Source organism: Zea mays, chromosome 3, assembly GCF_902167145.1.
Source record: "Zea mays cultivar B73 chromosome 3, Zm-B73-REFERENCE-NAM-5.0, whole genome shotgun sequence".
Classification (NCBI taxonomy): Eukaryota; Viridiplantae; Streptophyta; class Magnoliopsida; order Poales; family Poaceae; genus Zea; species Zea mays.
In genome coordinates this window covers 30,113,003-30,139,856 of record NC_050098.1, presented here as the reverse complement: position 1 = coordinate 30,139,856, position 26,854 = coordinate 30,113,003, and the positions used below count along the sequence as shown (strand labels likewise).

The following is a 26,854-nucleotide window of genomic DNA, read 5'->3' as shown; positions in this document are numbered from 1 at the left end:
TAGGCTTGGGTCTTAGGTACCCAACTCTTGTTGGGTCCTACAAGGTTAGTCACAATTTCCTTAGGGACCCAAATGCAAGTTTTATCACCCTTGCATTTTGCCCCTAATTTCCTAGCAACTATCTTCCTATCCTTTCTACAAATAGCAAAGGAAGCATTTAAAGCATGATAAATTGTAGAGGGACCATTCATAACTTTTCTAGGAACATGAACAATATTCTTTCTAGGCACATGATGAATATTTTTCCTAGGCATATCTCTACCATGCATATAGGAAGAACTGGAAGCAAACATAGCATAAGAATCATAGGCATGTGAATCAAAAGCATTACAACTCCTATGAGACTGTCTTCTATCATTGTACATAAAAGCATGGTTCTTTTTAGTACTACTTGCCATAGGGGCCTTCCCTTTCTCCTTGGCGGAGATGGGAGCCTTATGGCTTGTTAAGTTCTTGGCTTCCCTCTTGAAGCCAAGCCCATCCTTAATTGAGGGGTGTCTACCAACCGTGTAGGCATCCCTAGCAAATTTTAGTTTATCAAAATCACTTTTGCTAGCCTTAAGTTGGGCATTAAGACTAGCCATTTCATCATTTAACTTTGCAATAGAAGCTATGTGTTCACTACAAGCATCAATATCAAAATCTTTACATCTATTGCAAATAACAACATTTTCTACACAAGTTGTTAATTTACTAGCTATTTCTAACTTAGCATTCAAATCATCATTAATGTTCTTTAAGCTAGAAATTGTCTCATGGCAAGAAGATAATTCACAAGAGAGCATTTCATTTCTCTTAACTTCTAGGGCATGAGATTTTTGTGCTTCTACAAATTTGTCATGTTCTTCATACAACAAGTCCTCTTGTTTTTCTAAAAGCCTATTCTTATCATTCAAGGCATCAATCAATTCATTAATTTTGTCTACCTTGGTTCTATCTAGGCCCTTAAATAAACATGAATAATCTATTTCATCCTCATCACTAGATTCGTCCTCACTTGAAGAAGCATAAGTAGAGTTTCGAGTACATACCTTCTTCTCCCTTGCCATAAGGCATGTGTGACGCTCGTTGGGGAAGAGGGATGACTTGTTGAAGGCGGTGGCGGCAAGTCCTTCATTGTCGGAGTCGGACGAGGAGCAATCCGAATCCCACTCCTTTCCAAGATGTGCCTCGCCCTTGGCCTTCTTGTAATTTTTCTTCTTTTCCCTCTTGCTCCCGTGTTCCTGGTCACTTTCATTATCGGGACAGTTAGCAATAAAATGACCAATCTTACCGCATTTGAAGCATGAGCGCTTCCCCTTGGCTTTGGTCTTGCTTGGCTGTCCCTTGCGACCCTTAAGCGTCGTCCTGAAGCGCTTGATGATGAGGGCCATTTCTTCATCATTTAGCCCTGCCGCCTCAACTTGCGCTACCTTGCTAGGTAACGCCTCCTTGCCCCTTATTGCCTTGAGAGCAATGGGTTGAGGCTCATGGATTGGACCGTTCAACGCGTCGTCCACGTACCTTGCCTCCTTGATCATCATTCGCCCACTTACGAATTTTCCAAGGACTTCTTCGGGCGACATTTTGGTGTACCTGGGAGTCTCACGAATATTATTCACCAAATGAGGATCAAGAACGGTAAAGGACCTTAGCATCAGTCGGACGACGTCGTGGTCCGTCCATCGCGTGCTTCTGTAGCTCCTTATTTTGTTGATAAGGGTCTTGAGCCAGTTGTATGTTTGGGTTGGCTCCTCGCCCCTTATCATCGCGAATCGTCCAAGCTCACCCTCCACCAACTCCATCTTGGTGAGCAAGGTGACGTCGTTCCCCTCATGAGAAATCTTGAGGGTGTCCCAGATCTGCTTGGCATTGTCCAAGCCGCTCACTTTATGGTACTCGTCCCTGCACAAGGAGGCTAACAACACAGTAGTGGCTTGTGCATTTCTATGAATTTGTTCATTAATGAAAATAGGACTATCCGAGCTATCGAACTTCATTCCACTTTCCACAATCTCCCATATGCTCGGATGGAGAGAGAATAGGTGACTACGCATTTTGTGGCTCCAAAATCCGTAGTCCTCTCCATCAAAGTGAGGAGGTTTGCCAAGTGGAATGGAGAGCAAATGAGTATTTGTACTTTGCGGAATACGAGAGTAGTCAAAAGAAAAGTTCGAATTAACCGGTTTCCTTCTCTCGTAGTCATTGTGGTCGTCGTCCTTTTGGGAAGAAGATGACTCGTCGCTGTCGTCGTAGTAGACAATCTCCTTGATGCGCCTTGTCTTCTTCTTCTTCCCATCTTTCCGTCTATGGCCCGAGCCCGAGTCGGTAGGCTTGTCATTCTTCGGCTCGTTGACGAAAGATTCCTTCTCTTTATCGTTGATCACGATACCCTTCCCCTTAGGATCCATCTCTTCGGGCGGTTAGTCCCTTTGTGAAGAGAACGACTCCGATACAAATTGAGAGCACCTAGAGGAGGGGGTGAATAGGTGATCCTGTGAAACTTGAAACTTAAGCCACAACTTGGTTAATCGTTAGCACAATAATTGCCAAGTGGCTAGAGAGGAGTCAAAACACAATAACCACAAGAGATCAATCACAGAGATGGCACGGTGGTTATCCCGTGGTTCGGCCAAGACCAACGCTTGCCTACTCCACGTTGTGGCGTCCCAACGGACGAGGGTTGCAATCAACCCCTCTCAAGTGGTCCAAAGACCCACTTGAATACCACGGTGTTTTGCTTGCTTTTCTTAATCCCGTTTGCGAGGAATCTCCACAACTTGGAGCCTCTCGCCCTTACACTTGAAATTCACAAAGAAGCACAGAGCAAGGGAGGATTAGTAACGCACACAAGACACAAGAATCAAAGTGTCAACACGCACACAAGTCGCAACAAGAGCTCGCAACACAACCCAATGAGTTCACAACTCCACTAGAGCTCTATATGCTATCACAATGAAACAAATGCGCGGAATCGAGGTCTTGGTGCTTAGGAATGTTGTAGGAATGCTTGGTGTCATCCTCCATGCGCCTAGGGGTCCCTTTTATAGCCCCAAGGCAGCTAGGAGCCGTTGAGAACAATCCTGGAAGGCAGATCTTGCCTTCTGTCGACTGGCGCACCGGACAGTCCGGTGCACACCGGACATTGTCCGGTGCCCGATTTCCTTCCAAAAATGGCGCAGTCGACCGTTGGCAGCCTGAGAGCCGTTGGCGCACCGGACATGTCCGGTGCACACTGGACAGTCCGGTGCCCCCTTCTAGCCGTTGGCTCGGCCACATGTCCCGCGCAGATCGCGCGGCCGACCGTTGGCCCGGCCGACCGTTGGCTCACCGGACAGTCCGTTGTACACCGGACAGTCCGGTGAATTATAGCCGTACGCCGTTGATGGTTTCCCGAGAGCGACGAGTTCGCCTGTGAACGGCCCACCGGACAGTCCGGTGCACCACCGGACAGTCCGGTTAATTATAGCCGTACACCGCCGTCGAAGTCCCGAGAGCAACCTGTTCGCCAGAGCCAGCCTGGCGCACCGGACACTGTCCGGTGCACCACCGGACAGTCCGGTGCTCCCAGACTGAGCAGAGTCTTGGATGCTCGAGCCAAGGCATTTTCAATTGGATTTTTCCTGTTTCCAGCACTAGGACACAATACATTAGTCCATAAAACAATGTACTAAGTCTGAGAAACATACCTTTATCCTTGATTTGTACTTTGTTCACCTTTTTACACTTAGGCACTTGTGTTGGACACTAAATCACCAAAATACTTAGAAATGGCCCAAGGGCACATTTCCCTTTCAACCTTTGATTTGATTGGATATTCAGACTCCGATTATGCCGGGTGCAAGGTTGATAGGAAGAGTACATCAGGGACGTGCCAATTCCTAGGAAGGTCCCTGATGTTTTGGATTCAAAGAAACAAACTTCCATTGCCCTATCCACCGCTGAGGCCGAGTATGTTGCCGCAGGACAGTGTTGCACGCAACTACTTTGGATGAGACAAACCCTCCGGGACTTTGGCTACAATCTGAGCAAAGTCCCACTCCTATGTGACAATGAGAGTGCAATCCGCATGGCGGATAATCCTGTTGAACACAGCCACACTAAGCACATAGACATCCAGCCTCACTTCCTGAGAGACCACCAGCAAAAGGGGGATATCGAGGTGTACCATATTAACACCGAAAACCAACTAGCCGATATCTTCACCAAGCCTTTAGATGAGAAAAGGTTTTGCAGGTTGCGTAGTGAGCTAAATGTCTTAGATTCGTGTAACTTGGATTGATCTATAGCATACATGTGTTTTATGCCCTTGATCATGTAATTTATGCATTTCAATCTATTTTGTTCAATTGTGGTGCTCAAGTTGTAAACATGATCCCCGGACCTCACAAGTCCATTTGCAAGTAATGCACTTATTTAGGGGGAGGCATGCTACAACTTGACCCTTTGAGACTAACCTTTGTGTTTGAGTTCTTGATCTAGTCTCAAAGGTGAATTGAAAGGGAAAGGCGAACTTGGACCATACAAATACTTGCACTGCACTCCGGTAATAACTCCAAGTTCATATCTATGCTCTTAATTGACAATTTTGGTGAGGCAATGGGGTTAGAAGGCCAAGTATGATCCTATTTTGGTGCTTAATGCCAAAGAGGGAGAAATTAAGGCCAAAGCAAATGGATCAGCTACCACTTGTGAAATTTCAAAAAAGAGTAGAGTTAGAACTTTTGATCTGTCAAAATACTCTTATTGTCTCTTATTGTCAAAAGTTAGTCTGTTGTAGGGAGAATGGTTGATTATAAGAAAAAGGGGGAGTTTTTGGATCTATGATCAATTTCTCTTGGAATATCTCTCTTTATGCCTCAACAAGTGTGTTTGACTTAGAGATAGGAAATTGAATTTGATTTGCAAAAACAAACCAAGTGGTGGCAAAGAATGATCCAAATATGTCAAAATTGAATCAAAAACAATTCTTGTTCTCCATTGCATGGAAGTTGCACTTCTTTTAGTTGCTTTTTGATGTGTTGGTATAAATCACCAAAAAGGGGGAGATTGAAAGGGAAATGTGCCCTTGGGCCATTTCTAAAGTGTTTTGGTGATTAAGTGCACAACACATTTTCTCTAAGTGCTAATTTGTGCCAAAGAGTGAAGAAGTGCAAATCATATTACAAGGTATGTTTCTAGACTTAGTACATTGATTTGAGTACTAATATATTGTGTCTAAGTGTTAGAAACAGGAGAAAATGGATTAGAAAGGAGTTGGCTGTGTACAGCCAACTGCTGCTCGGTCTGGGTGTACCGGACCATCCGGTGGTGCACCGGACAGTGTCCGGTGGTGCACCAGACAGTGTCTGGTGCGCCAGGACCAGTCTCGGTGAACAGTCCGCTCTCGGGACTCGACGACGACGTACGACTATAAATCACCGAACTGTCCGGTGGTGCACCAGACTGTCCGATGAGTCATCTGCGGCGAAGTCGTCGCTCTCGGAAAACGTTCAACGACGTACAGCTAAAATTCATCGGACTGTCCGGTGAGCCAACGGTCGATTGCGCCAACGGTCGGCCGCGCAATCCGCGCGCGACGCGTGGGCGCGCCAACAGTCGGCAGGGGGCACCAGACAGTGTCCGGTGTGCCAACTGCCGCAAATCTGCAACGGTCGGATGCGCCAGAAAAGGAAGAAGATCGCGCACCGGACAGCTACAGGGACTGTCCGGTGGCGCACCGGACTGTCCGGTGCGCCACCCGACAGAAGGCAAGATTTGCCTTCCAAAGTTGCCTCCAACGGCTCCTAGCTGCCTTGGGGCTATAAAAGGGACCCCTAGGCGCATGGATAGAGATGGCAATGGGTAAAAACCCGCTGGGTATTACTTGCCCAAACCCGTACCCACGAATAAAAAATATGCCCGCTAAAAAACCCATACCCATGACGGGTATAAAATTTTGCCCAAACCCATACCCATGCGGGTTTCGGGTACCCAACGGGTTTCCCATACCCACTAACATCAACATAAAAAATAATTCATCATGTAAATGACAATCAATACATTAATAAGCTAGCATAAAAGGAACAAGTGATGACTAATTTTAGCCTAAAAATTTTTAGATGAAGTTTATTTCAATTAAACATATTCAATTAATAATATTATGAGACATATTTATAAGAAATGTTGATTTTAAGGCGGGTTTTAAAAATCCATGGGTTTACGGGTATGGGTAGTGGAAGAACAAACCCATGCCCACGTACCCGTTGGGTTTCCATTTGAACCCATTAACAAACCCATGGGTAGAGAAATTGACCCAAACCCATACCCTAATAGAGCAAAAACCCACCGGGTTTCGGGTAGCGGGTACCCATTGCCATCTCTACGCATGGAGGAGTCACCTAAGCATACTTTGAGCATTCTAAGTCTTCTACACTCCGTCTCCACGTACTTGATTGACTTTGTTAGTGATTTGAGCTCCGTTCTAGTGGTGAACTTGTTGCGATTCATTTGAGCTAAAGTCTTGGCTGTGTGTGTATTGCTGCGGATTTGTGTGTGTTGCTTCCCACCCTTACTCTAGTGCTTTCACTTTGATCTTTGTTGTAAGGGCGAGAGACTCCAACTTGTGGATATTCCTCGTAAACGGGAAAAGAGATAAGCAAGAAGAACGCCGTGGTATTCAAGTTGATCATTGGATCACTTGAAAGGGGTTGAGTGCAACCCTCGTCCATTGGGACGCCACAACGCGGAGGTAGGCAAGTGTTATACTTGCCGAACTACGGGATAAACTCGCGTGTCTTGTGTGATTGTTTTTCTGTAATACTTGTGTGTTCGCAAGAGCTCGCTACTTAGCCATTCTAACACTTAACCAAGTTTTGTGGCTATTAGTTGTTGAATTTTACAGGATAACCTATTCACCCCCTCTATGTGTTCTCACCCGTACTGATGGCGCTGACTTATATTCGCTCGTGCGTCATGCTTGGATTTTTGCCTTCTGTCAAGCCGAAGGTACAAATGTAATTCAATGTTATTTCTATTTATCCATGATAATAAAAAATAGATATTAATAATATCATATGATTATTCATGTCGTTTCTCATATTTCTCATATTTCATATACTTTGTCATCACAGCATTAAAGATCATTATATCCTTATAGAAATAATGCTTCGAAGGACGGAGGATATTAACCTTTAAGCTATCTTGGTGTTGCCTTGTTCTTAATTCATAGCATTTGAGAACAAGTCCCCAACACACATAAAGTCTATAACTTACTAAATTAAAGATATTAGACAATGTTAACATCATTTGACCACATAAAATCTAAAATATTACAACAATATAAAGTCTATCGCTTACTAACTTAAAGAAATTAAACAATATGGTTTACATTGGGCCGTATCAGTTCAAGCTCAGCCCATGTGTGCGGGCCATGTCGGGGGCCCAACGGGCCAGAATTTGAGGTTTGGCCCAAACCTATCTCTGTCTTTGGGCCTTCCCAGTTTAGCCCATATTATTTTATGCTGGATTATGTTTTAGTCAACTATTTTTAGGCTATTTTTTAGGTGTCCTTGTGCTGGACAAAAAGACTCGCCCGTATTCTCAGCAGATATGGATATGGCTTTCATCGACATGGAGTCTCGTTGCCATGGGATTGGGGAAAAAAACATCTCCGCTACCTGCAACAGCTTTTTGTGAATCTATTCCGCGCGCACGGCACGATCGAGCAAAGCGGCCGGCGAGAGCATCGGCGATGAGCTCACCACGCGCGCGCACGGCACGCAGACGTAGCAACCAGCCAAAGATAATATGCCGTGTTCCCATCCCCATCCATGCCAGGGCAGGACAGGAGCGCGGTAGGTATGTTCACAGCATATCCCCCCGCGTGCGTGCGGATCGACCACCTCGACCTGCGCCAAAAGATCCGCCCCAATGATTTCTTCTTCTGCTCGCAGCGGCGGGGCATCCTTCGCCTTTGCCTGCTCTTCTTTCGTTCGTTCAGGCCGAAAAAGATGTTGTTTTCGATAGGAATCGCATCTGAATCTGCGTCCGATCGGTCCCTGTTCCTTCTTTTTCCAGGACCTTCTTTTTTGACCGGGGAATCTGAATCTCTCTCTCTCTCTTGTTCCTCCTAAAGCCACCCCATCTGTGCATGTGCTCCAGTCCCTGCATTTCCAGCCCGGGCTAGGACACTCCAGCTGCTGTGTTCAAACACTCCGGGTACGTTTGGTTGCCTGCATATCGTCTGGCCAGACTCAGGAGATACAACTTTCTTATGTTTGGTTGTTTGATTAGTCTCTTCAGTCTGGCTCGTGGGATACAAAGATTCTCCTTGGACTTAGCTCCCGAGTTACGTAGAAATTAACCGTTTCTCTAGACCCAGGTTCTACCGGTACAACCATTAGTCTTTCCTAATAACATATTAGCATTAGCATGTAATTAGTGTCTATTAAATAAATTTAATTTATTTAAAAGTGGATTAAGGCTTGGTATAGCATATTATAGACTATTGCAACATCATCACATAAAAATATAATAAACTTTATAGCTTTTAAGCTCATGTGCCAAGCATTCATGCAAGTAACCAAACATCATCTCGAATGGGCCAAGCTAAGCTCATACAGACAACTAAATGTAGAGATATTGCATGCTCTCAGCCAGGTTACCAAGAGCCAGGTTCTCTAGATACGAGTCAGACCCACTCATGCAGACAACCAAACAGACCCTTCTCTACTAATAACTTCCAAATGTTATTAGCAAATTCGCAGTTCTATATGTTCAGTTACGCTGACAAGCGCCACAGCTGGGCATTTATTCACACAAAATGCCCTACGCCAACAATATAATTAAGGCTGCTAGTATGTACTATGAACTAAGCCTTCGAACCAGCGCAATGGAACCCCCCTCCTATGGCCCAAAGCATCATTCATCTAATCATCTTTGCAAGTAGGTGAGGCATCATCCAGACAGCGCCACAGCTTTTTTGTAGAAAGCGGACAGGATAAAAGTGCGGACCAGCGATGTCTGATAACTCACAAAATGCTGTTCGAGCTTTCTTTACGATAGTTCAGTTGAGACCAAGAATCAGAGGAGGGAGAAAAAAAAAGGAGTTTACATTCTTTATGTGCACCTGCAAATCTAGAGAATCGGTTACACTAGGCAACAAACAAACAGACCAATGTACGCTAGCTACGTACACTTTCTAGCGAATGAATTGGGTGTGTTTTCTCGATCAATTACGAATTATTGGGTGCATTGTGCGATCGATGGTGCTGGAGAAGATTGCAATACAATATATGTGGATTGCTACACTATAGAAACAGTAGAAAGCCAAACGAACAGCTGGGTAAACAACACTCATGTTTCGACGGTATTCCACTGTGCCACTAGGGCCAGAAAAAAAGCTCGGGCTCAGCGAGCCGGCTCGAGCTCGTTGTGGCTCGGGTAGGCTCGAGCCGGCTCGTGAGCTGCGGGCGAGCGAGCCAAGCCGAGCTAGTTTCACAAGCTCGAAAAATTTCCGAGCCAAGCCAGCTCGCACAAGCTTGCGAGCCAAGCCCAACGCGTGTACGTGTATCAGCGGCCCAATACGAATAGGCCCACAAGGCCATAACCGTCCAAAACCCGGCGCGTGTCAGCTGGTGTGATCTCAGGCAGGACAGGCTCGCGAGCCGGACCCAAGCCGAGCCAGGCTCGAGCCGTTTCACCTTCAAGCCGCACCGAGCTGAGCCTGGCTCGGCTCGTTTCTAGCACTATATGGCACCGCACAACATGCATGGTGGCAAATGAAGATCTTGTGTACAAGCCGGCGGCAAAAGCCAACAAAATTTGGCAACTTAACGGGCAGCATCATGGTATTTCTGCTTCGGCGCCGGAGTGAAACACATTAGACTAGAGTTTGTTTGGTTGAAAGAGCAATGGAGGGGATTGATAGGACCAAGAGATTTTGGTCCTATCAATCCCCTTCATTATCCTTCTCCCAAACAAGCTCTCTTTAGTGTTAGGAGAACCATCAGACCAGATCATCTCCAAGGTATAAACAGCCGTCCTAATTAGGCATGGGAGCAGGCCATCAGCAGTGATTTCGAGCCTTCTGATGATACGACAATCTAGGAAATCGGTTATACTAGCTAGGCTACATGGCTAATGTGCCAACAGTGATGGAACATGCGTGTTGTTACGGTGACAGCACACTGGCGACATAGGATCCAGTTCCATCCGGCCGCCGCCCTAGTATAAATAGGCACCCGTGTGCTGACAGATCATCCATCGGTCGACCAGATCAACCGAGCAGTTGGGGTGAACGAACCGTGGATCGACGTCGTACTCGTACGTACGTACGTACTGTACGTGACGATGGATAGCTCCTCGGACGCTCACGGGTGAGCTTTCTTTCACAAACTATATGCATGCTTTGAGGTAAACTCTACCGTGCTTCGGACACCTGGGTTTTGTTTTGTGGACCATTTCGATCACTAAAATCTAGCTCCATGCATCTGTGTCTGTTCGAAGTCGTTTTTTCTTGTTTCAATGGCAATGCCTACTATGATTTTACTAGAACCATTGTGGACATTATTATCTTCACTCCTAACAGCGCCCTGCCAAGGACATATGCTACTGCTACTCTACCAGTCAAAGGCACTTTTTTCTATGGCCGGCCTGGCTGTGAAATCTATGGCCGGTCATTTTTTCTTCTTCGTGTTAGAACAAAATCCAAATAGACTTGTATTTAAAGACCAGCACTTTGAACTTGTGTTAGGAATCTTGTATAAAAAAAAGAAAAGTAAAAATACGAGCGGCTCCCCGTCTACTCGTAACGTACAGTGTAACGAGGAATGACTTGTTTGGCAGGCGTCACAGGTGCGCGGCGTGCTTCCGGCAGTTCAACAAGATGGAGCACCTGGTGGAGCACATGCGGGCGGCGCGGCACTCGGGGCACGAGCCCCGCTGCGACATCTGCCGCAAGCACTGCCGCTCCTTCGAGGCGCTCAGGGACCACCTCGGCGTCGGCGGCTCCACGCTGCCCAAGGCCGCCAGCTGCGCCGACGCCTTCGCCGCGCGGGGCTGCGCCATCTGCCTCCGCGTCCTCGCCGGCGCCGGCGCCGCGTCGCTCGGAGCCCACCGCGCGGCGTGCCGGCTCTCGCGCACCCCGCCGCCGAGGGCGCTGCAGCAGCATCACCGGACGCAGCCGCAAGGAGGCGCGCTCGCGCTGGGCTGCAAGATGGTCGGCGCCGGCAGCGACGGATCCCTGGACGTGTGCGCGCGGGTGTGCGTCATCGACGAGCAGGAGAACGTCCTGTTCGAGGCCTTCGTGAGGCCGCTCCTTCCCGTGACGCACTACCGGTACGAGACGACGGGGATCCGGCCGGAGCACCTCCGCGACGGCGCGAGCGTGACGGTGAAGAGCGCGCAGCGCCGGGTGGAGGAGCTGCTGCTCGACGGCGAGCAGCCGTGGAGGGCGCGCACCAGCCGGGGCAGGGCGCGCCTGCTGGTCGGCCACGGCCTCGACCACGACCTCCACGCGCTGCACATGGACTACCCGGCCTACCTCAAGCGCGACACGGCCACGTACCCGCCGCTCATGAAGACCAGCAAGCTCAGCAACTCGCTCCGCTTCCTCACGCTCAACTACCTCGGCTACGAGATCCAGACGGGGCACCAGCACCCCTTCGAGGACTGCGTCGCCGCCATGCGCCTCTACCGCAGGATGCGCGGGCAGCAGCACCACCCCAGGGCCGACGCACACGCACCGGCGCCGGCCGCGGACGACCAGCAGCCGTTCCCGTCGTGGAGGCAGCGGGAGCTGGAGCGCATGACGCCCGAGGACCTCCTCCGGCTCTCCACGCCGGACTACCACTGCTGGTGCCTCGATGCGTAGCGTGTGGCTTGAGCATCTATCTCCGTCAGAGGCTCAGAGCCAGCCCGAGCGCATCCTGATCGCGTTCCCGCCCCATGACCAATGACGTGGTCGTGTATAAGATTCTGCACCGTTCAGCCGTTCGTCAGCTCCTCCGGCTCACACGAACTTCTGTACCAAGTATCTAATCTATCCATAGCTACTCCAAAAGTACAATCCGATCCACCCGTATGATTGAGGGAGAGGGACAGAGAATGTACCTGTGGATCCGTTCGATATAAAACGCCTGTTAGAGTATATATGATATGATACGCCACCATTGCATCATCTAGGAGCAGAATGAAGAGCTTCTCATCATGTTTGATCGCATATCATTGCCAGAGCGGTCGAAGTGAAAAGTAACAAATTCAGCTGACTCTGTTTGCAGTAGCCAAACCAGAATTAGCTAAAACTTTAGATCGATTTATGACAAAAGTACATACAAGACATAGTTTAAATTAGATGACAACATAACATACCGATAGATAATATAAAAAGATGTCATTAAAGGGCATGTATAACCTGAGCCCTTAGGCCAGTTTTTAAAATATAATAAACAACTGCATGATACAACTATAATTCCAAGATCATAAACAACTATAATTCCAAGATCATAAATGTGGTTAGAAGACAATATATTGAGAGAGACGTGTAGAGACAAGTTCGAATAGACGGTCTCTCGTACTTTTTTCACTTAAGCCATATAGGTTTCTTAAGAGACTCTATATTAAATGATGCGGATGGCGCCAAATGCTTAGTCCCTTATTCTATTGTCTGTAGTCAGCATCACACAGGTGGACCAAGGGTCAAAAATATTGTGACTCAGAACACATGCCTACTCCTGAAGATGCTCCATAGACTCTACACTTCGACGACATCATCATGGGCAATTTGGGTACGTGACTACACTTGCATGGCAACCCCCTCTCCGCAGTGATCACTGGAATAGTTTCAAGAAGGTGCTCCTCCTCTACTGGGCTATCATGACCTGCGTTGTGGGTGACGATCGCAACACAACCTTCTAGCTTGATGCATGGTACGCGAGCGATGATTTTGCCACTCTATACCCCACCATCTTTGAGCATGTCATTGACAACTCTCTCACGGTAGCTGATATCCTTGAGAGGGGGATGGCTGCCTCCTTGTGTGATCAACTACCCTCCCATGTAGCTCCGGCGTTAACCTCCCTCCAAAATGTGCTCGATGCAGTTCAGCTCAATGCCTCCCCGGATGAATGCCACTGCTTCGCTGCTGACCCCTCCGGACGCCTTCATACCAAGGATCTCTACTCCTGGCTGTCACATGGACCTCATGAGGTGTCGGTGTTTCGGGTCCGACCGCGCACCCAGGGTTACCCCCAAGGTGCTTTTTAGGAGTAGGACGGTGTTATCGACTGTAGCTCGATGGTTCGTGCTGGACGCACGAGAAATAGTAGACAACGATGTACAGGTTCGGACCGCCTTGAGATGCGTAACACCCTACGTCCTGGCTGGAATGCTTTATGCGATGGGTTACAAGGGAGCTCTCTAGTGCTGGAAAACGTAGAGAGCGGGGTGGATGGCTAAGTGATGAATGATGTCTCTCTCGATCGATCATCTTGAAGGGGTGCCCCCTAGGCCTTATATCCTTGACCGTGGGGCATTACATGTGGATATGATAACAACGTGAGCCAGAATAATAGTGAACTAACTGAGTTTGTCTCCCTATAATTCAGTTGACTCATCCTCGCCCAGTTCCGATGTACGGGGCTCCCGTGCGGGAAGGTCGGGTCACTGTTGTGATTATTGCTCGGATGTTGTTGGGCCGTCTGGGCTTGCACCGACCCGACCTTGTGCTGATCTGTCTCACTGGTCGTTCCTCCCAGGCCCACGAGGGGGATGACCTTACGAATTATGGGGCCTTTGGGCCTTTCGTGAGGTCTTTTATCCTTCTAGTGGACCCGGGGGATATCTGTCCCCCACAAGCCCCCGATCTTTGGGCTGATTCTGAAATAGACGGCCCAAAGATCCTAGGTCCAGCTTGCGGTATTTGATTTTACCAGGGAATGCTTTGGAAATAAGTCTGCCGGGCCACTGCTTCATAATTCTGAGCGATCCGGTTAACACGTCTTCTTTTTATTGTCTTCTCCTGCTATTATTCCTCAAAATTTGGTGTTCTGTCTCGGGTTTGTGCTTCGAAGGTCAGCATTTTGCACTGTCGAACTGTGAAGTCCATTGGGTGCACCCCCGAGCTTCGAGTAGATTTTTGCAGACAATCCACTCAAAGGTCTTCACTTCAGGTATTATCAGAAATCACTTTCATCTTCCATTCGTGCTTTTTCAGAGGTCAGCCTTGCCTTAGCTTTGCCTTGTGCTTTAGAGGTCAGCATTTTGCTTCTTCGGGGATGATGATTCATTGGGTGCACCCAATGGGTGTAGCCCCGAGCTTCGAGTGGATTTTTGAAAATAATCCACTCGAAGGTCTTCATTTCGTGCTTTTTTCTGAGAATCATCCTTTTCTTTTGTCGAATGCCTTAGAGGTCAGCATTATGTCATCAACGTTATGCTTTAGAGGTCAGCATACATTTTTGTTTTTGAAGCCGAGTACACGATCTGCCCATTTCTTGCTAGGTCTGGCAATTTATTTGATCTGCGACTGATTGGACGTTCGATAGATGGCTCTTGACTAGTCTTCATGTCACTTCGTGCTTTGATGCTTCTGTCGATTAGACTTGTACCTTATCGGCTATATTTGGCTTTCCTTTAATCCTTGCTGGTATCTCTTTTCTGTCTTGGAGTATTCATTGCATATACTGCACGGACGTGATAGTTTTGGAAAATATACTGATAATTTCTGGGCGTCCCCCCCAATGGGTGTAGGCAAGGGACGGCTTGGTACGCTGAGCATTTAGCAAACTGCTTCTGAGTAGTAACTTGACGTGACCGCGGGTGTAATCATATCGCCCACGCAGTTGACTGGAGTCCCAATGAGTGTCGTGTTACGTGAAATGGCGTCAGCCGCCTAACGTGTCTTCAGACGGTTTGAATTGCATATTGAATTTTTGTGACTGTTCGGTGGCCGTGGTAGGAGGTGAGCGGTTGCCTTCTTCTTCTATAAATAGTGCTCTTGCTTCTCCAACGTTTTCACGCTTCTTGCTACTGCTTGCTGTTTCATCTCCTCTCCTTCCTTCCACTTCCGCCATGGGCAAGAGCAAGAGAGGTGGCAGCTCTTCGCATCACTCGGACGACAAACGCAAGCACGAGCCGACTCCTCCCTCGGAGGACTTCGGCGACTCAGAATACTCGGAGAAGGAGTTCTCCTCCGAGTCCGAGGGCTCTCCGGCTCCTGCCTCTCCCCCGGCGTCGTCTGATGATTTAGACGACTCCCAAGGGATCGCCGCGGAGGTATGGACCTACATCCGGGCCATCGAGCATGCCTGGCTCGAGGGCTCGGATGAGTCGGAGTACTCCTCGGACGAGGAGAATTCCTCCAACTCGTCCGAGGAGGGCAGCGGCGGCGACGGCGACGACGACGGGGGCGACGGTGACAGCGGCGGCGGCAAGGGCGGCAACAAGGCCAGTGGCTAGACGCCACTAGTTTTAGATGTTAGAGTAGATTAGTAGTAGAAATAGTATTAGCAAAATAACGTAGTAGTAGCTAGTAGTATAGTTAGTTAAATGTAATGTAGTAGAAGGGAAAGTATCAGCTCATAATGAGTTGATTTGTAAGTTCGGTAGTACTTCCCGTATAATGAAGAATGATTTCGATCCCTCTTGTGTGTATCATTCCGCCTTCTTGCTGATCGTCGTTTGTGTTGATGTCTACTGCAGAGGCTGTTTCTGAACGTAATGCTTGAGTAGCAACTTAGGATCGTTGAGCCGTGCTTCAGACTGTCTTCTTCACGATGCCAGCGCTTTAGTAGTGGTGGCCGAGTGATTATCAGCGATGTCGGGACCTTTTAGAGGTGATGGACGAGTGGTAATGGGTCACGTTGGTGTTTTAGAAATAACGACCGAGCAGTTACTGGCGACGTCGGCGTTTTAGAGGTAACAGCCGAACGATTACTGGCGACGTCGGTGTTTTAGAGGTAACAGCCGAGTGATAACAGACCGCGTCGACCGCTTTGAAAGTAATGGCCGAGTGAAGTCAGATAGCGTCAGCGTTTTTAGAAACAACAGCTGAGTCAATTTGAGCCGCGTCGGCCGTTTTGGAAATAACGGCCGAGTGATGACATGGCATGCCAGCGTTTTAAAAATAACGACTGAGTGATGACATGGCACGCCAGCGTTTTAGAAATAACTGTTGGGTGATGACTGGGCACTTTTTAGAAACGACATCTAGCCCGGGAAAATCCCCTATGTACTGCACTGCCGCCTGCCTCCACGCTCCGTGCCCTAGTTTCTGCTTTTTCGCATCCAGGCTTTCTCCGCTTTCCTGCAATATCGCTTCCGCTCCGCTCGCTAGCGAGGTTGAGATGGCGCCCAAGCGGAAAGCTTCGAGTTCGTCTGTCGCAATCATTCCCCCCATCGATCCCAACAGTCAGTTGCCCTTCGCAGGTAACCATATGTCTGTTGTCTCTGAATCCGACCTTCTTCATCTCGTTTCCATCGGGGTTCTTCCTCCGAAGGAGCTCTGCTCGTGGCGGATTTGTCGTGGGGTCGCTGTTCCGACAGAAGACACCCACGAATTTGTCATTTACGTTCCTTTTCTTATCTGCGGACTTTGTCTGCCCATTTCTCCTTTCTTCCGCGGTCTCCTTGATTTCTATCGCTTGAATCTGACCCATCTGAATCCCAATTCCATTCTGCAAGTTTCTGTTTTTGTTCATTTATGCGAAGCCTTTCTTGGAGTTTTGCCCCACTTTGGCCTTTGGAAGTATCTGTACCACTGTCGGCCTGGGATGGCCGGGGGGCAGCACCAGCTGGTGGGGGGCGCGAGCTTGAAGAAGCGTCGTTGAAGGAAGACTGATTACCTCAACATTCCACTCAAGGACAACATTAAGGGATGGTGCCTGGAATGGTTCATCATGGAGAATCATGGGAATTCCCTTCCCCCACGGTCAGGGAGACAGCCGGATGTTCGCACTCCGAGCTGGACCGAATCCCCCACAGACCAGGAAGTGGCTGAGGCAGGGGTTTTGTTAGCAGGAGTTGGGTTGTTGAAAGAAAGGGGTCTGACTGCAGAAGCTGTGGTTGCTGACATTGTTTTCAAGAACATTCAGCCACTGAAAGACAGAGCATATCCGGCTTATCTGTATCGAGGCTTGGCTGACTCAACCCGGGTAACCAATAGAAGAATTCCTGCTGTGGACTTGGTGAGCCGGCTCGAGATGATACTCAGAGGCAAGGTGTCGAACATCGGCGCTCCTGTTGCATACTCGGCCTGGAATTTGCCTCCTTCTCAGGCCTTTGCCAGTTTCGTGTCAAATCCTCCTGCTGGTGATAGCGGTTTGGGCCTTAGAGTGCGACCTTCTCCCGAAGAAGTTAGTGCTTTGGTTGCCTCACTCGGAGAAATTCCTGACAACGAGAGGCAGGTTCATTTTGAGGTGCCTTTGAATCCAAGTGACGCGGAGATAAGTGCCATGCTGGATATGTTAGCTGAGGATTCTTCTGACGCTACTCCTGCTGAAACATTGGTGGTGGCGCCCATCCCTAAGGCCAACAAAGCTTTCGACGCTCAGAGGTCTGTCAATGTTCGCCCAAAACGTTCTCGCCGAGCCGATCAAGCCTCTTTTCCTGCTGAGGGGGAGAAAAAGAAGAAGAGACGTCTTCGTCGGGTGTCTAGCTTGGATCAGGGTGCCGGTCCTTCTGTTTCTCTTGCTGAGGAAGTGCCAGTGCCTGAATTTGCTGAAGCTGACCCCAATGGGTGTGACCTGTCTGATGCTGACCCCAATGGGTGTGATCCTGCTGAAGCTGACCCCAATGGGTGTATTGTCCGTGTCGTTGATGAAGATGATGAGGAAGAGGATGAAATCCCTCTAATTCGGAAGAACAGCCGGTGTTACATAACTAGTGGGGAAAGTAGTGGTGTTCCTTCTCCTGCCTTGTCTGCCCTCATTGGTCTGCAAGAATTATCTCTGGCGAACTTTGATCAAACTCTTGAAAACATGGTTCCAGAAGATCTGTTGTCAGAGCCGGCAGATGGTGGCACGACGGATGTTTGTGCTGATGTGCTCGATGCCGGGTTGGGGTCATCCCGGGCAGCGTCCCGCGCCTCATCGACCTTGGAGCGCGGTCTTGAGGGTCAGGAAGCTGGTCTGGATTGCACTGCTCCCATGGAAGTGAATGAGGGACCTTCAGCCTTAGAGGTGGCTGCTGCAGAGAACTCGACCCTCAAGGATGGTGCTGGCGCTTACCCAGCCCTCGAGGGTGTTGCCGGAGATGATCCGGCTCGGATGGGTAGTGCAAGCTGTGACCCAGCCCCCGAGGGTGTTCGAGTGGGTTCTCCCTCCCACACTTCCATGGATGTTCACGTAGGGTCTTCTCCTCCACACTCTTGTTGCATGGCGATAGCCCCAGCCTTCGGTCAAGGAGTCGCTTTAGAGGCCAGCGCACCCGACGACAGAGTTCTAGGTTCTGCTGATGACACTGAATTGGTTCCTGCTGATTCGTTGCGAGTGTTCCGGTTGGTGATCCTTCGTCGAGCCATCAGTTGACCCCTCACGACTTGGGGGTCCCCTCATTCTTCTCCAACCTCCAGGTATTTTGGTTTCTTCTGGTCTGACTTTACCCAGGCAGATAATTGTTCTCATGCTTGTCTGCTTTTAATGTCAGGCGTTGGTCGATGAGATGTCTAGTCATCTGAAGTTGCAGGGTGCTTCTGTCCCAGAAGGAGCTTTGTCTCTGGCGCGTTGGAATCCAGTGCTGCTTCAGCGGCGTGTATTTGATTTAGAGGCAGCGAATGCCGGTTAGTGCTCTTTTGCTTCTTTTTGGCTACCTGATTAAACTGCTTTTTATTTTAACACCTTTGCTTGACTGTTTCTTGACAGATATGGCTCAGCAGTACTCTGATCTTGAAGAAAAACATTCTCAAGGTCAGGCTGAACTGGCCCAACGGTGCTCTGATCTTGAAGAAAAGTATTCTCAAGGTCAGACTGAATTGGCCCGGGTTTCTGCTTCTCTGAATGATGCCAACACGTTGAACTCTACTCTCCGCTCTCAGCTCAACTCTGAAAAGGTGACCTGTGAATCTTGGCTTTGTTTGTTGTGTTCTTATTGCTTGCTTGACGTTTGAAGAAGCTAATTCTTGTCTGTAGGAAGAGAAACGTGCCCTCGTTACTTCTCGTGACAACCTTGACAGGCTATACCGTGACGCCAGCAACTCGTTGACCATCTTGGAGAGGAGTCATCGCTTCACCAGGGAGGAGTTAGACAATCATCGTTATAAGCTGTAAGAATCCTTGGATGATGTGATTCACCTCAGGCAGTTGGTGTCGACCAAAGATGCTATCATCAAGGATCTGCGTGCTTCCAAGAAATCCGTCGCCCAGGAGCTAGAAACTGCTCGGTTGGCTGTCAAGGTTGTTGAAGAGACTTCTGCTACTCTGAGGGCCCAGCGCGATAAAGCTATGGATAAAGCTATTCGCGCAGGGCGGATCCTGATGAGGAGACCGGGTGTGGTTGTTCCTGACGACATAATGGCTGATGTGAACGCTGCTCCTGATTCCTCAAGTCGCCCCTCTTCGTCGGTTGCTCCTGAGAAGAACATTGCCAAATAGGAAAAAAATTGCATGCTTTGAACGCGTGGTTAATGTGCTTGGATGTTTTGTTAGAGGACACCTTTTAGTACTGAACTCTACTATTGTTTTCCCATTGTTTAGAATTCAATAGTATCTACATTTGTAGAAGTAAATGTAGTGTGATGGTTTCGAAATTTCATCATGGGGCACAGAAGTTGCCCTAAGATGGGTGATTGCGAACGTGCCAAGCGTGCAGTGCCAATTTAAATCATCGTCGACTTAAACCGACTGCTCCGCTAGTAGGGCATAGTGGTCGCCCCGAGTTTAGATAAGCATGAAGCATGTCGCACCGCCTTAAGTCATTGCCGACTTAAGCCGATTGCTCCGTTAGTAGGGCATAGTGGTCACCCCGAGTTAAGTAAGCGTGAGCATGTCGCACCGCCTTAAGTCATTGCCGACTTAAGCCGATTGCTCCGTTAGTAGGGCATAGTGGTCACCCCGAGTTAAGTAAGCGTGAGCATGTCGCACCGCCTTAAGTCATTGCCGACTTAAGCCGATTGCTCCGTTAGTAGGGCATAGTGGTCACCCCGAGTTAAGTAAGCGTGAGCATGTCGCACCGCCTTAAGTCATTGCCGACTTAAGCCGATTGCTCCGTTAGTAGGGCATAGTGGTCACCCCGAGTTAAGTAAGCGTGAGCATGTCGCACCGCCTTAAGTCATTGCCGACTTAAGCCGATTGCTCCATTAGTAGGGCATAGTGGTCACCCCGAGTTAAGTAAGCGTGAGCATGTCGCACCGCCTTAAGTCATTGCCGACTTAAGCCGATTGCTCCGTTAGTAGGGCATAGTGGTCACCCCGAGTTAAGTAAGCGTGCGAATTGACAGTGAACAATCTGAGTGCCTTTGAAACCTTTTATTGATGATATTTTTCTCAATTTACAGAATACATCGTCGTTCCGAGAGCCTCTGTGATGTAGCTACGGGTAGAACTTCCTGAGATGTTCTATGTTCCATGAGTTCCCAATTTCCGTTCCGTCCATCTGAGTGAGGCGATATGATCCCGGCCGAGTGACTTCTGCTACTGTGAATGGTCCTTCCCATAGAGGTGACAATTTATGCTGCCCCTCCCCCGTTAGAATTCGGCGGAGGACAAGATCTCCCACTACGAAGGATCGATGCCGCATGGCCTTATCATGATAGCGCCTCAGAGTTTGCTGGTATCGCGCTGATTGAATCACCGTATTCAGTCGCTCTTCTTTGAGTACGTCAACGTCCTCCAGCCTAGTAGCTTCAGCTTCTGCTATGTTATCAAAGATTAACCTTGGTGCCTCAAACTTGAGATCGGCAGGTAGCACTGCCTCCGAACCATAAACCATAAAGAAGGGGGTATTTCATGCAGAGCTCGGCTGGGTTGAGTTCTCAGGCTCCAAACTACATATGGCAATTCTCTGATCCACTTTCCTGCGAACTTCTCATTCTTGTCGAAGACTTTCTTTCTGAGTGCTTCTAATATCATCTCGTTGGCTCTTTCTACTTGCCCGTTGGCTCTTGGATGTGCCACCGAGGCATATTTGATCTGAATGCTCTTTTGCTCGCAGAAATCGAAGAATTCTGAACTGGTGAAGTTGGATCCTAGGGCAGTTATGATGCTATTCGGTATCCCGAACCTGAATATTATATCTTGTATGAATTCCACTGCCTTAGCTGAAGTTAGAGAAGCGATGGGTTTGAACTCTATCCATTTAGTGAATTTATCGATAGCCACTAGTACATGAGTGTATCCTCCTTGAGCTTTCTTGAAAGGCCCGATCATATCCAATCCCCAGCATGCAAACGACTAGGTTATGGGTATGGTCTGCAGATGCTATGCCGGTAGATGCTGCTGTTTTGACAAGTATTGGCAGGCTTCGCACCTCTGGACTAACTCGGCCGCATCACTCTTTGCTGTTGGCCAGTAAAAACCTGACCTGAAGACCTTCCCAACCAGGGTCCTGGATGCTGCGTGTACTCCGCATTGCCCAGCATGGACCTCATTTAGAAGTTGCTTTCCAGTAGCTGAGAGTATGCATTTCATAAGGACTCCTGATGCGCCCCTTCTATATAGTATTTCCCCAATGAGTGTATAGTGAGCCGATTGTCTTGCGATGCGCTCGGCTGTATTCTTGTCATCTGGCTCCTCCTCATTCTTTATATATTTGATGATCGGCCCCCTCCAGTCATTAGAATCTGACTCTGGTTGGCTCAGAGTATTACATTCTTCTGCCCGATCCAGTGAGATGCTTGGGTGTAATATTTCTTGAACAAAAACTCCAGGTGGGACCTGAGTTCTACTGGATCCTAGCTTGGACAATACATCAGCCGTCGTGTTTCGATCTCTCTCTACATGGTGAAATTCCAGACCTTCAAATTTGTCTTCTAGTTTCCGGACGACAGTGCAGTATTTTCCCATGGAATCGCTCGAACAATCCCATTCTTTGTTTATCTGACTTATGACTACCAGAGAATCTCCATATACCATCAGTCTCTTGATGCCCAGTGATATAGCAATGTTCAGTCCATGAATCAGAGCTTCATATTCTGCTGCATTGTTAGAGGCTGGAAATAACAACTGAAGGGCATATCTGAGGTGCTCGCCTCTAGGTGCGGTAAAGAGGATCCCTACGCCTGCTCCATGTAGCTTTAACGAGCCATCAAAATACATTCGTCATACTTCTGCAGTTTCTGGGTTATCTGGTACTTGTTGTTTGGTCCACTCCAGTACGAAGTCAACCAGTGCTTGAGTTTTAATGGCAGTGCGAGGTCGAAATTCAATGTCATGAGATCCTAGCTCGCAGGCCCACTTGGCTATTCTCCCGATGGCTTCTTTGTTGTGAAGAATATCTCCTATCGGAAATCCAGTGACTACTATGACTTTGTGGTCGTCGAAGTAGTGACGGAGCTTGCGTGCAGTTAGAAGTACTGCGTATAATAGCTTCTGGACTTGAGGGTATTTCTTCTTCGAGGGACCCAGAACTTCACTGATGAAATAAATAGGATTCTGTACTGGGTATGCATGTCCTTCTTCTGCTCGCTCGACTACCAACGCGGTGCTCACAACGTGAGTCGTGCAAGAGATATATAGCAGCAGATCTTCAGCTGGTTGAGTCGGCGTGGCTTGACGCGGTGGTTTCAGCACTGGTGGTGTCGTCAAGAACTTTTTCAATGCATCTAGGGCTTCCTGTGCTTCTGAAGTCCACTGAAACTTGTCCACCTTCTTGAGTAACTTATAAAATGGTAAGCCTTTTTCTCCCAGCTTGGATATAAATCTGCTCAGGGCTGCCATACATCCGGTAAGTCTTTGAACTTTCTTCTGTGACCACCATGCCTCCATCCTCATGATAGCTTCGATCTTTTCTGGATTAGCTTCAATTCCCCGGTGGCTGACAATAAACCCGAGTAACTTTCCTGCTGGTACCCCGAAAACACATTTTTTGGGATTAAGCTTCCATCGATATCGCCGTAGACTGTTGAAAACCAGCTGTAAATCTTCAATGAAATTTTCCGAATTTTCTGTTTTGATTACCACATCGTCCACATAAGCTTCCACACGCTTGCCCCAGTGATCGGCTAAGCATGTTTAAATAACTCTTTGATAAGTCGCTCTAGCGTTTTTGAGGCCGAACGACATGGAGGTATAGCAGAAAGCACTGAATGGAGTGATGAATGCTGTTTTTTCCTCGTCTTCTTTCGCCAGGCTAATCTGATGATACCCAGAGTAGCAATCCAAGAAGGATAACACAGAACATCCAGCGGTGGAATCTACCACCTGATCTATCCTAGGAAGCCCGAAGGGATCCTTTGGACAGTGTTTGTTGAGATCCGTATAGTCGACGCACATGCGCCAATCCACTTTATTCTTTTTGAGTACAAGAACAGGGTTGGCTAACCACTCGGGATGTAACACCTCTCTAATAAATCCAGCCGCGACCAAGCGAGCCAGCTCAGCGCGGATGTCCTCTCTCTTGTCGGGCGAACGCAACTTTTGCCGAATCGGCCTCGCCTGGGGGTAGACCTTTAATTTGTGCTCGGCCAGTTCTCATGGGACTCCCGACATATCCGCAGGTTGCCATGCAAATATGTCTCAGTTATCTTGCAGGAACTGGACGAGCGTGCCTTCCTATTTGTCATCCAGGCTGGAGCTGATGATGGCGGTTTTGCGTTCATCAGTGAACCCAAGATTGATTCTTTTGGTTTCTTCAGTCGGCCGCATAGAGGTCGCGGCTTGAGCTTCGTTCGCGGGCACCGCGAGGTTTTCCTCAGGCTTTGAGTTCGCCTGCAGAAGAGGTCTAAAAGGGAATTAGGCTTACACCTATTTTCCTAATTGATTTTGGTGGTTGAATTGCCCAACACAAATAATTGGACTAACTAGTTTGCTCTAGTCTATAAGTTAAATAGGTGCCAAAGGTTCACACTAAGCCAATAAAAATACCAAGAGAAGGGTTCAACAAAAAGAGCAAGGGATAACCGAAGTGCTCCCTGGTCTGGCGCACCGGACTGTTCGGTGCACCACCGGACAGTGTCCGGTGCACCAGGGGACTCCAAGCCAAACTTCACACCTTCGGGAATTTTCAGAGGCGCTTCGCTATAATTCACCGGAGTGTCCGGTGCACCACCGGACAGTGTCCGGTGCCCCAGAGGAGAGCGACTCTAAACTCGCCAGCTTCGGATTTTTCCGCTCCACTATAATTCACCGGACATGTCTGGTGCACACCAGACTGTCCGGTGAGCCAGCGGAGCAACGACTACTTCGCGCCAACGGTCGACTGCAACGCATTAAATGCGCGCCAGCGCGCGCAGAGGAGCAGAGCACGCGCGGGTGGCACACCGGACAGTCTACAGGACTTGTCCGGTGCACCACCGGACAGCCAGGCGGGCCCACACGTCAGAGCTCCAACGGTCGGAACCCAACGGCCTGGTGACGTGGCTGGCGCACCGGACAGTGTCCGGTGGTGCACCGGACTGTCCGGTGCGCCATGCGACAGTAGCCAAACGACTAGTTTGGTGGTTGGGGTTATAAATACCCCCAACCACCCCACATTCAAGTCATCCAAGTTTTCAAACTTCCAACCACTTACAAGAGCTCTAGCATTCAATTCTAGACACACCCAAGTGATCAAATCCTCTCCCAATTCCACAAAAGCGTTAGTGTTAAGTGAGAGAGATTTGTTGTGTTCTTTTGAGCTCTTGCGCTTGGATTGCTTCCTTCTTTCATTCTTTCTTGCGATCATCTCATTTGTAAGCAAGGCAAGAGACACCAATTGTGTGGTGGTCCTTGCGGGAAGTTTGATTCCCAATTGATTTGAGAAGAGAAGCTCACTCGGTCTGAGGGACCGTGTGAGAGAGGGAAAGGGTTGAAAGAGACCCGATCTTTGTGACCACCTCAACGAGGAGTAGGTTTGAGAGAACCGAACCTCGATAAAACAAATCCTTGTGTCACACTTCCCATTCGCTCGTGATTTGTTTTTGGGACCTCTTTCGGTCTCGTTTTATATTTCTAACGCTAACCCGGCTTGTAGTTGTGATTAACTTTGTAATATTCAGATTCGCCCTATTCACCCCCCTCTAGGCGACTTTCAATTGGTATTGGAGCCCGGTGCTTCATTAGATCCTAACCGCTCGAAGTGATGTCGGGAGAACACACCAAGAAGGAGATGGAGACCGGCGACAAGCCCACTACAAGCCACATGAAGGCTTCATCGGAAGAGTCCCGCAAAAAGGGGAAAGGGAAGGAGAAGAAAGCCTCTTCCCACAAGTCGCATCGGAGTGGCGACAAGAAAAAGAAGATGAGGAAGGTGGTCTACTACGAGACCAATACTTCATCATCGTCCACCTCCGGCTCCGACGTGCCCTCCGTAACTTCTAAGCGCCATGAGCGCAAGAAGTTTAGTAAGATCCCCCTACGCTACCCTCGCATTCCTAAACATACGCCTCTACTTTCCGTCCCATTAGGCAAACCACCAACCTTTGATGGTGAAGATTATGCTAGGTGGAGTGATTTAATGCGGTTTCACCTAACCTCACTCCACAAAAGTATATGGGATGTTGTTGAGTTTGGTGTATAGGTACCATCCGTAGGCGATGAGGATTACGATGAGGACGAGGTGGCCCAAATCGAGCACTTCAACTCCCAAGCCACAACTATACTCCTCGCCTCTCTAAGTCGAGAGGAGTATAACAAGGTGCAAGGATTGAAGAGCGCCAAGGAAGTTTGGGACATGCTCAAGACCGCGCACGAAGGTGATGAACTAACCAAGATCACCAAGCGGGAAACGATCGAGGGGGAGCTCGGTCGCTTCCGGCTTCACAAAGGGGAAGAGCCACAAGACATGTACAACTGGCTCAAAACCTTGGTCAACCAAGTGCGCAACCTCGGGAGCAAAAAGTGGAATGACCACGAAATGGTTAAGGTTATTCTTAGATCACTTATTTTCCTTAACCCTACTCAAGTTCAATTAATTCGTGGCAATCCTAGATATACACTAATGACTCCCGAGGAAGTAATCGAGAATTTTGTGAGCTTTGAGTATATGATCAAGGGCTCAAAGAAAATCAATGAGCTAGATGATCCCTCCACATCTGAAGCACAACCGGTTGCATTCAAGGCAACGGAGGAGAAGAAGGAGGAGTCTACATCAAGTAGACAATCAATCGACGCCTCAAAGCTCGACAATGAGGAAATGGCGCTCGTCATCAAGAGCTTCCGCCAAATCCTCAAACAAAGGAGGGGGAAAGATTACAAGCCCCGCTCCAAGAAGGTTTGCTACAAGTGTGGTAAGCCCGGTCACTTTATAGCTAAATGTCCATTATCAAGTGATAGTGACAGGGATAACGACAAGAAGGGGAGAAGAAAGGAGAAGAAAAGGTACTACAAGAAGAAGGGCGGCGATGCCCATGTTTGTCGCGAGTGGGACTCCGACGAAAGCTCTGGCGACTCCTCCTCCGACGAGGACGCCGCTAACATCGCTGTCACCAAGGGACTTCTCTTCCCCAACGTCGGCCACAAGTGCCTCATGGCAAAGGACGACAAAAAGAAGAAGGTTAAATCCAAATCCTCCACTAAATATGAGTCCTCTAGTGATGATAATGCTAGTGATGAGGAGGATAATTTGCGTACCCTTTTTGCCAACCTAAACATGCAACAAAAAGAAAAATTAAATGAATTGATAAGTGCTATTCATGAAAAAGATGATACTTCCTTATTAAAGAAAACAAGAAGCATGTTAAGGTTAAAAATGCTTACGCTCTAGAAGTAGAAAAATGTGAAAAACTATCTAGTGAGCTAAGCACTTGCCATGAAACTATAGACAAC

The 26,854-nt window shown here is 48.4% G+C and overlaps 1 protein-coding gene across 1 annotated transcript; it reads left to right on the top strand.

Annotated features, from left to right (window-relative positions):
- The first annotated feature begins 10,223 nt into the window (after positions 1–10,223).
- On the top strand, positions 10,224–12,110 carry LOC100274601 (uncharacterized). The gene is given in 2 exon segments (NM_001320129.1): positions 10,224–10,337; positions 10,807–12,110. Coding segments are annotated over 2 exon segments (1,053 nt in total). The 5' UTR covers positions 10,224–10,311; the 3' UTR covers positions 11,834–12,110.
- Positions 12,111–26,854: the final 14,744 nt, after the last annotated feature.